Genomic DNA, 16,495 nt, shown 5'->3' with positions numbered 1-16,495 from the left:
TACATCGGGGCAGGTGGGGAGGGTGGTGAGGCGCTTACTTTGGAGGACTCGGAGACCCGTTGATTGGTAGCGGCGAGTGAGCACGGAAGTTTGGATGATGCGGAGCAGCTCCCGAACGGGTATGCCGAAAATAGTGGTGGCAGTCGAAGAGGGGCGACAGCGACATGGGATGCCATTTCGTGATTCCCGTGGCCATTGTTGATTTGGCAAAATTGCATCATACTTCTTTCTGGTATCATTTCTCTACTCATCTCTTTCTCTATTCTTCTCATATCTAATAAAGTCATGTAAATTTTGAATAATTTACTCAATTTTTGTTATCCATTCTATTTCTGTAGCCCATTCGTCTCTTATCGGTTACGAATATAGAATCTATTTTACTAATAAAAATAAATTAAAAAAATTAGGACAAAAATTAGCGGATAATCTCCTTCTAATTTTTTGAATGTCATCTAAAAGCGATCTACGATATTGCTTCTAACGTATTTGTTCGGCGGTGCTTCCATAACACATCAATATTTTTATATCTTAAGTTTGTGATTAATACTACTATTTTTAATATTTTATTTCATCACAACACACGAACACTTAATTAGTTCCTCTTTTATACATTTGTATTCCATTGAAAAAAGGCAGCGGCAAAAATTCCTCTCAAGAAAAAAAATGAGGCAGAGGCAGAAATTCCTCTCAAGAAAAAAAGAGAGGCAGAGGCAAAATATCTAGCCGTGCCCCGACACATCCACACGTCCCAATCCAAACTCAATCGCCTACTCCTCCACACCTCCCTCCTCCCTCGCCTCACCCTAGGGTTCGCACGCTCGTCCACCCGTGCCGCCGCCATGATGCCGCAGCCGCAGCCCGGCGTGGCCCCCCCTCCTCAGCCCGCTCCCGGCGCGCCTCCGCACTGGGGCGCCATCCCGCCGCCCATGCCCCAACCGCCGCAGCAGCAGTACGCGCCGCCTCCGCAGCAGCAGTACGCCCCGCCGCCCCAGCAGCACCAGGTGCCGCCCCCGCCGCAGATGTGGGGCCAGGCGCCTCCGCCGCCCCAGGCCGCGTACGGCCAGGCGCCTCCGCCCCAGGCCGCGTACTACGGGGCGCCGGTTCCTGCGGCGGTGTCCGCGCCCCCCACCGGGCCCAACGAGGTTAGGACTCTCTGGATCGGGGATCTGCAGTACTGGATGGACGAGAACTACATCTACGGGTGCTTCGCATCCTCGGGGGAGGTACGTGCGTCTGGGAATCTTCGCTTCGCTCCGTTCGATGTATCCGTTCGACGCGGAGTCCATTGATGCTTGTTTCCAGACCCCGTATAGCGCTTGCTGTATTTGTTAATTAGTTGCGTTCATGGATGTTGTATGATATAAATAGAGTTTGATCATATACGGGATTAATTATGAATTCAGATTCGCTAGAGTTTGATGCTATATGTGATTAACTAACTGTGAATTAGAATCGTCAGGGCTTGAGTATGATGTTATTGGTATCAACTGTGGATTTAGAATGTTCTGTTCATGTATGTCTACAACAGTTTGGCACCAGAGAGGGGTTTCCTAGGCAATGGTCCGGAGTAGCTGAACACTGTTTCGTGTTTTCCCTAAGATTTTGCTCCAGATGCATCGATGGGTTTGAATATTGTGATGCATACCACAGTTAAGTGAGTTTCGTTGTTTTTAGAATGGGGTAATTGTGATGCATACCACACTTAAGTGAATATTGTAATGCATATAGATTTTGGTATTTTTGGGTTTATCTGGGTCTCTTGCATTTCCTCTTAATATGCTGCGTATGGGATCTGGGATGTGTCTTGGCGTTCGTTTGATACCTTTTCTGGTTGCCTCAGGGTGGTAATTATTTTTGAGTAAAGTTAAAAAACTACAGTTTTTTTTGACATATGTATAAAAAAACTAACATTTAAGCGAGTGTATAAGAAACTACACATTTAACAACTTCTATAAAAAACTACACATTTAAGCAACTATATTAAAAAACTACACATTTAGCCTTACTTGTCATCAGAAAATTACACATTTAGACTGATGATTCACCCTCTTAAATGTGTGTAGCTTTTTGATACATAGCTCAAAAAACCTTGTTATTTTTAATATTATAGGGTCTGCTAAATTTTTAACTTTTCCTATACACTTGTTTAAATGTGTAGTTTTTTTGATAACAGGTGCCCACTAAATGTGTAGTTTTTTGATGCATATGCCAGAAGACCTGCAGTTTTTTGAAATTTATTCTTAATTTTTTATTGGCGTGGAAGGTTTACTTATTCTAATGTTTGCAGTTCTGAGGGTATTTTAACGTAAAACATGTGAACTTTTCTTGTTCTGAATATTTTGTTTGCATTTGATCGTTGGGGTCTTCGTTTGTAGTTTCAATGGGTTTGTTCCTTGTCTATACTTGTTTTCATGGTTAGCTGAAGTATAAGTGTACTAACTGCTGTGGCCATGGTGTTTGTTGCAATGCTGAGTTGCATTCTTAGAATATTTCTGTTGTCAGCATACTCAGTTGTTACCGTTGCACATTTCACTCACAACTCTTTTTTGGCTTTTATTCATAGGAGTATGCTGATCTTTTGTTTTTGCTCATGAATTTGTAGGTACTATCTGTGAAGCTAATTCGTGACAAGCAGACTGCACAACTTCAGGGCTATGGTTTTATTGAATTTGTAAGCCGTGCTGCTGCCGAAAGAGTTCTTCAGACATACAATGGGACAATGATGCCAAATGTTGAGTTGCCATTCCGATTGAATTGGGCCTCTGCTGGTGAAAAACGTGATGACTCCCCTGATTATACAATCTTTGTTGGTGACTTGGCTGCTGATGTTACAGACTACATATTACAAGAGACATTCAGGGTACATTACCCTTCTGTGAAGGGTGCAAAAGTTGTTACAGACAAACTGACAATGCGCTCAAAGGGTTATGGCTTTGTGAAATTTGGTGATCCTAATGAGCAAGCTCGCGCAATGACTGAAATGAATGGGATGCTCTGTTCTTCAAGACCTATGCGTATTGGTCCAGCTGCAAATAAGAAAACTACTGGAGTTCAAGAGAAAGGTAAGCAATAACTGAACACCAGTTGAATTGATATTGTTTTAGCTGCATATTATTGCATTTGACTTGTTAGTTGTCATGCATTTTGTGTTTCTATTTTGTTATGTGATTGTTGTGTTTGCTGTGACTTGCTACTTGCTACTGGTTCAGTTAGACTGTGATTTTGTTTTCTCTACTTGTTCCAAATGTATTGAAGCTTGGTTGCAGTCTTGGAACAAGTCGGTAGCTTCACAGCATTTCGTTTGTGAATTCGGATCATTTGATACATTAGGGTTCTGAAATACTCATAAAATTCCTGTTGTCTGGAAGCAGGATACCAACAGGCTCTTCATGTAGGAGCCTTGGAACTGACTTGAGCTGCAATGCATGTCTTGTGTAATGCGTGGCCTCTGTTAGGTCAGTGTTAATTGTTTATGTCCTAAATTTGATCTTGGTTCTTTCGGTATCTACTTTATTTCTTAGTTTTTCCCTTCCTGCCACAGTCCAGTTATTTCCATCTGTATCCTTTATGAAATCTATTACTTGAGGTTAAGAACCTTTGCCTCTCATTTCCTCCAGCCACAGTCCATTTATTTTTTTCTGTTCTTTTATTAAAGTTATCACTCAAGGTTAAGAACCTTCACCACTCAAAGGTTCCAAGTCGAATGCATGTATATAGTGTTTATAAGCTTCATAACCTAGTAATGGGGAACCTGCACTTCTTTTCACGTGGGTTCACATTTTCTACATTTTCCTTTTTGTAACCTTTTTTGGAAGGATGTTATGCTTGAAACATTTTTCAGGGCAAGCTTTTGTATTGATGCCTTTTGTAAACTTCCATTTGATATTACCTTGTCATTTTTTTTTATGTAAGATCCAATTTGCTTCTATAACTTCTCAATAACGTGGGGAAACATGCCAAATTGCTGATTCGTTGACAGTGTTTTAAGCTATAACAGCAATGGTAGACTTGTTCTATAAGTGTACCATTTTTTATGCTGTATCTATCCATCGATAGTGCTTCTGTGTGGAAGCTTTTAAATTTCTTTCTAGAGGGCTTTGATGTGATATATCAATAGCTTAAACCTTTCCACAATGGGTGTAGTTTCTGGAACTTGTTAGCTAGTCTTAAAAGCCTTTTGTATAAAGAGGTTCAGGCCCCTTTCTCCTAGCTTCTCCAAGAAAGGAGCTTAAGGGAGAAGCTAGAGTTCAGTATGGAGCATTCCAATGTGCGCACACGAGAAGGGAAGAAAAAAAAACTGGCAACATTTTTTTCCGCTGACCTTCCCTCCCTTTATTTTTTTGTTAGTTGTTAGTTGTTAGCTCATTTGCAGTCATGATTTTATTTGCCTTCGGAAACCTGAGATTTGGGGTCAGTTTGGATCCTTTGCTGAGCTCGCCTCGCCCAGCAATGCTAGCCAAGCCTCGCTTGTCAAAGCAAGGCAAGATTTCACACATCCGTTTGGTTCCCTTGCCTCCCCTTTCCTCTGTTCTTCCAAACCGCAAGCTCGTCCGTGTGAGAGGTCAATCCAGCGGCATGGAGCTCGATCTGGGTGGCGTATCCCCAATGCGGAGAGTTGGGTGGTCGATTGGCATGAGAAGCTTGATCCCGACGGGGAAGATGCTGATTCGAGTGAGGAGGAGGTCGATCCCGTGGGGGAAGATGCTGATTCGGGCGAGGAGGAGCTCGATCCCGTGGGGGAAGATGCTGATTCGGGCGAAGAGGAGCTCGATCCCGTGGGGTAAGATGCTGATTCGGGCGAAGAGGGGCTCGATCCCGAGGGAGACCATTTTGCGTGACGAGGAGCTCCTCCACCGATGAAGAAGATGCTGATTCGAGCTAGCACAAGAGAGCAGTGGCAAGCAATTTGGCTCTCCTGCACGGGCAAGGAAAACCTTGCTGGGCTGAGTGAGCTTGCCCGACAAAACAAGCTTTTTGGATCGCTACCAAACAGCTAGCCTTGCTCAGCAAGGCTGCACAGTGCCCAGCAAGGGATCCAAATATTCCCTTGGTGTCACGTTCAAGATGTTGGATTTCAGTTGGCTTAGTGATAGCCAAGTCTACTGTTTTTTTATTACCTCCTTATGTTGGGCACAAATGCTCTATGTTCCCTTATGTTTTGCTTGCTTTGAGCTTGTGGATATATTTTGGATCTCCCAAGATATAATGACTTTAGATGAAAATAGTTGGTTGCCGACTTTCTGGATTTTGCCCTACTAATGTTAACCAACAATCTCTGTGAAACAAAAACTGTTAAACTTTTATAGACTTCCGATATTCAGTTCCACCGAAATTTAATATGTTGGAGGTACATCATCCATACAAGCCTAGTTAAATGAGTTTATGTTGTTACAGGGCTTTTAAGAATGGAGTTATTGTTTAAGAAAAACATGCAGTTAAATATTAATTCCTGAATGGGCCTATTAGCTATTGAAGCCCCATAATGCAAGTGTGTTCTCTGATGTTGTTCCTAGAATTGGAGATTAGACACAGAACAACTGATATGTTATATTCTTTCTTTCCTTTATTTAGACCATTTTTGTCTGCTGCACATTTTTGTTCATCAGCTTGTAATTCTTTATACTTATCTGGGCTGTCTGTATCCTGTAAACTAGTTATTGTGGATTGGATTGCCCGAATTTTTTAGCCAATGCAGTATAGCATGGAATATCTGCATATGCATTGCAGCATTTCTTAACGGAACAGCGTTTTACAACTGTTGAAGTTCATAATATGCATGATAAGCATCCACATACACGTTTTTTTTTCCTCAATGTTCGGTATTCTTACATTATGCCTTTTTTTATTTGTGTTTTATTTACAGTACCAAGTGCTCAGGGAGTTCAGTCTGACAATGATCCTAACAATACCACCGTGCGTTCTTGTGCTACTTTCTTGTGTCCAAGCAATTGTTCTTATCAAGCTATTGATAACCTGTCTTTGTTGTTGAGCACAGATTTTTGTTGGTGGCCTTGACCCCAATGTCACTGAAGATATCTTGAGACAAGTTTTCATGCCTTATGGGGAAGTGGTCCATGTCAAGATCCCTGTTGGCAAAAGATGTGGTTTTGTTCAATATGCTACCAGGTTGGCTGATTTTGCACCCTACTTTTCCCTTGTTTGTGATGTGTACAATCATATAAATAGTTTCGGTTACTGTACATTCAGATCTTCTGCTGAGGAGGCATTGGTAATTCTGCAAGGTACCTTGATTGGAGGGCAGAATGTGAGGCTTTCATGGGGGCGCAGCCCGTCAAACAAACAAACTCAGGTTATTTCTTGCATGCCAACTCGTTTTTCCCCTCCTATCAACTGAAGCTGATGCGTTTGTATTTTCAGCCTCAACAGGATTCCAATCAGTGGGCCGGGGCTAATCCTGGTTATTATGGCTACGGGCAAGGCTATGAGGCCTATGGGTATGCTCAACCTCAATCTCAGGACCCTAATATATATGGTTATGGAGCTTACACTGGCTATCCAAATTACCAACAGCAACCAGTAGCTCAGCATCCACAGCAGCAGCAGGTGAGTTTTTTTGTTAATTGTTGGTCCAACCTGACTCGTAGGGATATGTGTTCTTTGGGGGTGAAAACGGGCTGGATTTCCCCCCCCCGCCCGATCGCCTGAACCGTTTTAGATGCTAATCAGATCTCAGATATCGGATATCTGAAAGAAATCTCGGATATTGGACCAGATCTCGGATAGTTGTGTCAGATATCGGATTTGGATGTAGGGGGCCATGTATCCGTCGGATATCGGATATCCGAGAATAAAATCGGATATATTTGACAACTATCCGAGCCTATCTTCCTACGCTTTAACTTTTTCATATGGAGTTGGATGACGACGATCTTTTTATGAAAATTATAGCTCTCGACGAGATCTATAAGTTCGTAGTTGATACTTTTTTCATTTGAAGTTATTAATATGTTCAAATTATTAATAGAAGCTTCAGCCAGCATATTGGGCACTCATAATTTCTCCAATTTTGCTCTAACATAACTCCTATTGGAGTATATTGTTGATTTGCTTGTTGGATCTCAAATGTAGTTGTTTTGGATATATGGAATGGTCGAACAATCATAACATATGCGATATATATGGTTGTTGCTTTTACTCAATATCTGAATAAATATTCGTGACCGACATTATCTATATCTGACTCGTCACATATTCGATCCGTATTAATCCGTATTCATGATCGAGACTATCCGCATCCATACCTGTATCTGGCACCATCCGTCTCTGGCTCTGATTCCGATGAAAAAAAAAAAAAGTGAGATAGAATATAGGAACAACGATATCCGTCTGTATTTGGTCCGATTACACTCCTAGTGTCCTTGTATTGTGTTCACTATTTTGTTACACTAGGTCTTCTAACTTTAAGTAATGCAATTTCTCTTCAGATTCGACTAGATTTGATGGAACTTTATTGTTTAGACTTGGCTAATTTGTATTGGCTGTCTTGTAATTAATGATATATTTTGTAGATGAAAGGACGTATTAGAGTTATATTTTCAGGTCTCTTTTTGTTTAGATTTTCTTTTTGTTGATAGATACGGTACTATCATTCAAAATGACTCATGCTGGAGATTGCAGAAGTTGAATAAGCACTAGAGTTGAAGACACTGGTTGACTTATTCGTACTTGCCCCTTCTTTTGGTTTGTACTGTTTACTGACGCACAAAGACTGGCAAATCTTAACTGTTCGATAGTTCTCTGAATTTATTTTCTTGCGAGACTAAAATAAATTGGAGCATTGACCTTGCTCTTGATGCCCTCTTAGGCTTCTTTGACTAGTTAACTTATTTATCTGCATATCTTCATAGTTCGCATGTATATTAATACGAGAATCTGACAAATTATTGTCGTTTTTTGCAGTGAGATCCAGTGTCTCGGCCGCATCATTTGGGCGCGATGACGTGAGTAGATGAATGAGTTGCTGTAAGATAGAGCTTCCGATGCATGCCTGGGTTATGGTTATACAGACATGGTTTGTAGTACTCCAGATTTTGTCATGGTGCGTTGTGATTCTATCATTATTTATCTGAGTAACTGTAGCAATAACAATGTACTGTGTCGCCTCTTGTTTACTGCTGTTAACTTATCGTTGCTTGCTGTTTATGTTATCCCGTAACATCTCTTTCGAGTATTTCTTTCTATTTTTTTGAATGAGAAAACAGTTCCATACTCCTTTCTTTCACTGCGTCGTTTCCTCACCTTGGCGGACGATGAATTTTGAATCGATGTGCCTTGCAAATGATGCTTCTGTTTACGTGGTACCTGAGCCAACATGTCCTACAGCCAAAAGCTTGCTAAATGGGTTTCTATTCCCTTTTGGATTGGTTACTGTTTCTACTGCAAGTTTTCGAGCATACGTGATGTAGTAAGTTGCTACATATGAAACTCATAAGGCTAACAATTTTGCTTGCCTGCCCAACAATTTTGAAGAAGAGCACGTCTGTTCTTGGCAATTTGTGTTGTTGGCATCTGGACCGTCGGTGTTGTGTTAGGATTGGTGAAGTGGTTGGAAGTGGCTCTCTATAAATAATGTATTTGATTTTTTTTCAGATTTTTACTGTTAGTGTCAGATACTTCTCTTACGCGTGGTGATAGATTTCTTGGTGATTAGACAACTCGGCTTGTTAGTGGATGTGCGTCTTCCTGTAGTACAGGACATGTGGTTTCTAGTCTCCCACTCGTTCCCTTGGACCGCGATGGCGTCCACTCGTCCCCCATGGACCGTGCTGGTGCCCACTCATCCCTCACGGATCGTGCTGGCGCCCAGGGTTTCTTTTGACAGCTAGTACCGTTCCACGTTCTACCGAAGCCAGTCGCGTGGGTGTCGATGAGGATGGGTGGTGGAATGCATGTATAGGTCAAAGGCCCAGAGCTGGTTGCCGGTGTTTCGAGATATACCACCTTCCTGTACGCGTAATACCTAACCTGGAAGCTCTCGAACAGGTGTGATATTTCACTTCCTCATCGGCTTACGAACCAAATATTATCTCTTATCCCTGCCACAACCCTCTCACTGCAAGTCCTATGACATTTGGCGTCATGCAAAAATGGTGAAGAAACGACTAGAGGATTGGATTTCGGTGTTTCCTTCAGCTCCTCACAGGTCGGCATATGCAAGTTCGTTGGCTCCTACTCGCGGTACAAAGGCATCGTCTGCTACACCTGCTTCCCCAATAAGTAGTGATGATGAAGGTGGTGGATCCAGCAGCGTCACAAATCGATGCTTAGTGAGAGCGGTGCATCTTGTTGTATCCAAGCTCAACGAGTACAAGAAGATGCATCTGTGGGAGATGGGATTTGGTGGCATCCTTGATGTTCCCTCCATCTGCATAGTGAACCTGAAGCTTAGCATCTAGTTGCTCAGTAGGCTAGATCCTAGTACTAGTTAGTTGGTTTTGACCGAGAATCAAAGCATCATGGTCCACTAGAAGGATGTGGGTATTGTATTTAGTATTCTTAGTCATGAGGAACTATCCAAATAATATTTCAATTAATCGCGACCATGATGATTAACCGGAATACCATCCCGGTAGTCTCGGCACGTGTTTTGTGCTTAAGATCGGAATACATGCCTTTCCAACATATAGCATCACAACATAGCTTAAAAAAGAACGACTAATTAAATTATATTACAAATTCTTAAGCATTTAACTATTTACAATAATTTACAACAAAAAGAAGCTAGAAGGATAAAAAACAGATTTACCTTCTAACCTAACTAGAAACTACGTAGCGGAAGATTAACACATATCAACACCAGAAGCTAGGTGAAACCATATGTCCTTAGGCTCCACCCAAAAGCACGCCACATGAGCAGTTTGCACTACTCACTCCCACCACCTACAACGATGGGCGTGAAATAGCCAAATACGAGCTCCTCCTTATAGGTACAACATGAAAGAGCAGTGTTAGTATGAAAGTACTCGCAAGACTTAATCCATAATATGTACATATAATAACTCGACTCTAAGTATTATGCAATTGAATCATTAGCAAGGAGTAGACCACAAAGTTAAGTAATTCATATGCGTAAGCAACCTGACACCTATGTGTGAGTACCTATACTTAACCATATATATCTTTCTACCCTGTAACTACTAACTTGCATATAAATATAAATTGAACCATTTCATTGACATAACTGTAAGTTGAACCATCTCAAACCCATACCAACATACCACACCATATCATCTCACATTCGTCACTCTACGACCGATGCAAATGAACAGAAGCATGCTCATAATCGAGAGCGTGGTAATTCAAATTGTTTTTACACCATGCAGGGAGGTATAACTTTACCCACATGACTCGAGGACCATACGACTTGAGTGACCACACAGGCCCACCCAAGGGGTACTTGTGTCAACTTTTTCCAATTAGCTCCAACCATTTGAACCAGATATCGCTCGGTGCGGAGCCCACTTTGGTTTACTCCTGGAGTAACCACAAGTGTCTCTACAAACCCGCTCGCTCATACCGTCGATGTGCAAACCCAAATGATCACAATTACAAAGGTATTTGACTTATCTTACCATTAGATCAACATGTGGTTGGTACGAAAAATGCTAAATCCAACTACACTGACAGATGATGCTTAAACGATGCAAACAGTCTATGGCATCTGAGTTCCTCTCCCGAACTACACTGAGGAACTCCGGTGCAGAAGATACCCCTAACACCACCCACACCTCGCATCATCCCCACCTCTCATACAACCTACATCATTGTCATTGTGTTTGTAAATAATAAGTAAGTCCTAAGCTCGCGAACAACGGTTGAACCATTGATCGTCTTCTACCGAGGACCTAAGCATTGCTAAGCATTTTGAATAACTCTTAAGTTAGACATCAACAATGTTATCAAGGCTACAAGGATATAGATAATCAACAATTTCAAGGTAAGAGTAATGCAGTCACATAGGTTCTGCCCATATAAGCCTGACATCGACTCACTAAACATGCAAACGTACATAAGCGATAACTCATCATTTTAGACTCCACATTATTCCAACTAAAAGGTGCAATATGCTTAGATGCTTGCCTTAATGCTTTGGCAATTGCCTGATACTCCCGGCACAACACTCATAGAAATTCGGTAGATTGGCGGCACCTTCACTCGCTTGGATCACGTAACACTCTTGAAATGAATTAAGAATGCATTGCATAATTAATCAAACGATGAAAAAGTGTGCATATGATGCGTGTTTGCATATTAATAGAGTGCCGTGTTTTGAAAACATTTGCAAAAGACAACCAAATGATCAGGGTTCCGAAGTTTGAAACCTCGGATAAGACAACCTAAGTGCATATAACTCTAAGTGGCTGGCTATCAGACCGGTATTGAAGTGGCAGTTAGACCACCGATGTACAGAAGGTTTTGGCCTCTGGTGGTCAGACCGAAGGCATGATGGGGGTTAGACCACCAACCAATGGTCATACCAGCCCTAACGGCGGTTTGACTCCTAAATACATATATTTTGAACCGACGTACTAGCAGTCAAACCCCCAGAACCTGTTGGCAACACCTTTGTGGGGTCGTCGGCGAGGACTCCGGCGAAATCTTTAGTGATGAAGGGCACTAAAGTACTCCACAAGACTAGGAGAACATTTTACTTGATCGTTCGGATGACATGCACGGTCCGAACATGTAAAACCCCCAAAATGAGATCTACACCTAGCTTTCCTAGGGTTTTTCGGTCCAAATCAAAACAGCGGTCGGCTAGAGCTAGGAATCGATGGGAAAAGGGTACGAGGATGTTTACCTCAGTGTAGAGGAACTTTGAATTGGATCAGGATCCTCCGGGGAAGTTTTGATCCATCGATTGGACTCTCGGAGGGTGAATGAGCTCGCGGAGGAAGAAATGGCGAGGAAACCCTTCCGACTTTGAGGAAGGGGGGAAGAAGCTCGGGGAAGTCCTCCAGGAAGCTCGTGGGAGTCCCTACCTCCGATCTCCAGTCGTCGATAGGTCGATTTGGAGCTCTCACACTCTTCCTAGGGTTTGATGGAGTGAGAGAGTGAATGAGAGGGAGAGGGAGTGAGAGAGGCGATCGACCACTTAAGGGAGCCTCTGTGCACTGGCGGTCATACTACGGTGAGACTCGTTAGACCGCGAGAAGGGTTTTTTTTTGGTGCTAAATTCTCATAATTCCCTCCCCTCTTTTCTTTCTTCTTTCTTTTCTTCTTTTCTCCAAGGTTGTTAGGGTCTTCCTATCTCTTCCTAAACCATTTTCACTCTAAAGAATATCCAAAATAATAATTAATCGCATAAAACATAATGTCATTATGATTATACATGCTTAATTACGTAATTAGTGTTTTGGTATGTGGACAAAGCTCCCCCCTTAAAAAGAATCTCAACTCGAGATTCGGCAAACTAAGGGAGAAGGTGATGGCGATGAAGTGGATGGGAATCTCCCACAAATGGAAAAGAATTTTGTCGAATTTCATCGACGAAACGAAATGATAGTCATTGGGCCTCCACACAAGCTGACGGTCAGATCGCAGCTAAGCTCGGTTAGACCACGGCTCGGTTGGACTGCGGGGTCGACAGTTATACCGAAATACAGAGGGTTTTGGGTTCTAAGCGCCTCTGGCAATCAGACCGGTAGATCAATAGCGATCAGACTGCTAGGAGTATGTTCTCCTAGTTCGAAAGGTTTGAAAGTGCAATCCTCTGGGAATGAACTTTCTATTCAACATGGTGATGTTTATATACATGTGATATGCTCCAATTATGCAAAATTACAACGACAATTACATGTTCTCAAAAAGTTCAGGATATTCAGAGCGGATTTTATTCTCATGCTCCCATGTTGCTTCATCCTCGGTGTGGTTGCTCCATTGGACTTTGATGAATTTAATAGAGTGCCGTCGAGTCTTGCGTTCTGCTTCATCTAAGATTCGGACTGGTCGCTCATAATATGAAAGATTCGACTACAACTCTTGGTTTGCAACTTCGATTGCTTCGGTCGGGACTTGAAGGCATTTCTTCAGTTGCGAAACGTGGAACACATTATGAATAGTGGAGAGGGATGGAGGTAGGTCCAATTGATAGGTCACCTCTTCACGCTGAGTAATGATTTGGAAAGGCCCTACATAACGAGACGCTATTCCCTTGGACTTGAAAGCGTCAAACCCCTTTGAGAGATGATACCTTGAGATATACAAAGTCCCCAATATCAAACACAAGCTCTTATCGGTGGTAGTCCGCATAGCTCTTCTTTCGGAATTGAGTCGTGAGGAGACACTTGCAAATAGCCAGAACATGATCTTCTGCCTCTTTGACCAAATCCGGGCCTAGAAAAGCCCTTTCGCCGGATTCGGAGCAATTCAACGATGTTCGACATCTTCGGCCATAGAGAGCTTCAAACGTCAACATTTCGATGCTCGACTGATAACAGTTCTTGTAGGAGAATTCGGCGAATGGCAAGAAAATTTCTCACTTCTTCCCATATGTGAGAGCACAAGTTCACAACATACGGAAGAGCTCGATTCCCATGGCCTCATGAAGGCTCCTCTAGAAATGTGAGGTAAACCGAGTACCTTGATCTGAGATGATCTTCTTCGGAATCCCATGAAGGCAAACAATCCGAGTAAGGTACAACTCCGCATATTGCTTGACCGAATACGTGGTCTTGACAAGAAAGAAATGAGCGGACTTTGTCAATCGGTCCACAATGACCTATATTGAGTCATATCCATGAGAGGTCTTCGGCAATCGATCCGGTAATGAAGTCCATCCCGATCTCCTCCCACTTCCAAGAGGGAATAGGGAATGGTTGGAGTGTACCAGCCGGTCTAAGATGCTCGGCCTTTACTCTTCGAAAGATGTCACACTTGGCAACATATCGAGCGATTTCTCGCTTCATGCAAGTCCACCAGAATCTGGGCTTAAGGTCTTGGTGCATTTTGGCACTCCCCGGATGAATGAACAACAACAAATCATGAGCTTCATCTAGAATTTTCTTCCTCAATGCCTCAACCTTTGGAACAACTAGTCTCTTCTCGAACCAAAGAATAGCCTGACCATCCGTAGAAAAACAGGCAACCTTGCCTTCATTTTCTCTCGGATTCGGGCCATGCCCTTGTCATTCCTTTGAGATTCTTTGATTTGATCCAGGAGGGTGGATTTGATCTCCAAGTTTGCAAGAAATCCCTCCGGGACCATTTCGAGTCCAAGTCCTCAGAATTCATCACAAGGTGTGGCATTTCTGGGCTTTACCATAAGGCAATTGCATCGAGTCTTTCGACTCAGTGCATCGGAGACCACATTCACATTGCCGGGATAATAATGCACTTCTAGCTCATAGTCTTTGATTAACTCAAGCCATCTTCTCTGTCCCATATTTAGGTTGGCTTGAGTAAAAATGTATTTGAGACTTTTTTGATCCGTATAGATACGACACATATTTCCTAGCAGATAGTGACGCCAAATCTTCAAGGCATGCACAACTGCCACAAGCTCTAAGTCATGGGTTGGGTAGTTAGCCTCATGACGCTTTAACTGGCATGAAGTGTATGCCAGAACTCAGCCTTCTTGCATGACGACACATCCAAGGCCTATGCGGGAAGCATCACAATAGAAGTCAAAACCCTTGTCCACTTCATGCTAAGCCAGAACGGGAGCAGTCGTGAGTAGTTTCTTCAACATTTGGAAAGATGACTCACATTCACTCGACCACTTGAATACACTTCCTTGCTTCAATAGCTCAGTGATTGGCTTGGCAGTCTTCGAGAAGTTCTCAATGAACCGGCGATAATAACCCTTAAGTCCAAGAAAACTCCTGATGTCGGTGACATTCTTGGGTTGAACCCAATTGAGGACTTCTTGCACTTTGCTCGAATCAAAGGCAACACCGTTCTCGGATAGCACATGCCCCAGAAAAGTGACCTCCCTGAGCTAGAACTCAAACTTACTAAACTTGGCATTGAGTTGGTGATCTCGAAGTCGGCCAAGAACAACACGGAGGTGCTCCGCATGCTCTTCCTCCATCTTGGAGTATATGAGAATATCATTGATGAAAACCACGACAAATTTGTTGAGTTCCTCCATGAAAACTATGTTCATCAAGTACATGAAGAACGCCGATGCATTGGTAAGGCCGAAGGACATGACAGTGAATTCATAAAGCCCATAATAGGTAGAGAAAGCCGTCTTTGGAATATCCAGCGGTTGGACCTTTATTTGATGATAGCCTAACCTTAAGTCAATCTTGGAAAAAACCTGGGCACCAGTTAGTTGATCGAATAGAATATCAATCCGAGGAATCAAATACTTATTCTTGACAGTGACTTCATTCAACAGACGGTAATCATCACACATCCGAAGAGTTTGGTCCTTCTTCTTCACAAAGAGCACCGGGCATATCCAAGGTGAGGAGCACAGACGAATGAAACCCTTTAAGAGCAACTCCTGAATCTGCTTCTTTAATTCTGCTAATTCATTTGGAGGCATCTTATATGACCTCTTCGAAATTGGGATCGTACTGGGCAAGAGATCAATAGCCACTGCTCTATCGGGTGGCATTCCTAGAAATTCCTCTGGGAAGATATAAGGAAACTCACACACAACGGGAATGTTCAAGAGATCCGTGACTGTGACAACCTTCAAGGCATAAAGGCAAGGATTAACTTCCTTAAGCTTCAAATGAATTTGGGTGTTGGATAGATCGTTAAGGGTGATTGTCCGCTGAGCACAATCAATGATAGCCTTATTCTTGGTGAGCCAATTCATCCCCTATATGATGTCTATTCCTTTGGAGTCAATTACCAACAAATTTGCAAAAAAGGATATCTCATTGATGCTTTGGACACATATTGATTAATAAGCATACTAGCTCCAGGTGCTTCTATGGGATAAGGTGTAAGGGTAGCATTAACTTTCAGCTCGTGACACTAAGTATAACTTCTTGTTATGAAGAGTGAGAAGCCCCAGAATAAAAAAGAACTACTGCAGGAACAATGATAGAATTAGACTTCACGAGTAACGTACCCATCAATACGTTGACACCCTCGCGAGCTTTCTCGGTGGTGGTGTAGTTGACTCGACTGTGCTTAGGGACTTGTGCGGCCTTCGAGACTTGATGAGAGGATGGCACGGGTAGTGGTGGCCTTGGAGCATTCACCACGGCTCCAGGCTTCAAGAAAAGGGCATTCCTGTGCAAGGTTCCTGACACGCCTGCAGTTGTAACATGGGATGCCGGGACCACCTGTCACACTCCCTTGAGACCTCGTGGGTCATGGAGGTTGTCCTTACGGAGTGGAGAAAGTTGGACGCCGCATTATCCTCATTGGCCGTGGTGTAGCTGAAGCCATCATGTGGGATTGAGGAGTTTGACTCTCCGCACGCGGGTATTGAGAGCTCCCGCCACAGAAGGTGATGGAGTCCTCTTGCGCTTCTTCTCTTTCTGGTAGTTCTTCAACTTGAACTCCACCG

At 42.8% G+C, this 16,495-nt stretch overlaps 1 protein-coding gene across 2 annotated transcripts; it reads left to right on the top strand.

Annotated features, from left to right (window-relative positions):
* Positions 1 to 731: 731 nt before the first annotated feature.
* LOC133898456 (RNA-binding protein L-like) lies at positions 732 to 8,168 on the top strand. 2 transcript variants are annotated; one of them, XM_062339159.1, is made up of 7 exons: positions 734 to 1,223; positions 2,603 to 3,062; positions 5,864 to 5,913; positions 5,996 to 6,126; positions 6,208 to 6,310; positions 6,379 to 6,564; positions 7,921 to 8,168. In XM_062339159.1, exons 1-7 carry the CDS (start codon positions 840 to 842, stop codon positions 7,921 to 7,923), a joined length of 1,317 nt encoding a protein of 438 aa, XP_062195143.1. In that variant the 5' UTR covers positions 734 to 839; the 3' UTR covers positions 7,924 to 8,168. The 2 variants fall into 2 exon arrangements, with proteins under 2 accessions (XP_062195144.1, XP_062195143.1); XM_062339160.1 differs by lacking the exon at positions 7,921 to 8,168 and having other exon boundaries at positions 732 to 1,223; positions 6,243 to 6,310; positions 6,379 to 6,557.
* The last annotated feature ends 8,327 nt before the right edge of the window (positions 8,169 to 16,495 follow it).

Source organism: Phragmites australis, chromosome 18 (genome assembly GCF_958298935.1).
Source record: "Phragmites australis chromosome 18, lpPhrAust1.1, whole genome shotgun sequence".
In the NCBI taxonomy this organism is placed as follows: domain Eukaryota; kingdom Viridiplantae; phylum Streptophyta; class Magnoliopsida; order Poales; family Poaceae; genus Phragmites; species Phragmites australis.
The sequence above is the reverse complement of the archived record's forward strand: the minus strand, read 5'-3'. Positions and strand labels throughout refer to the sequence as shown.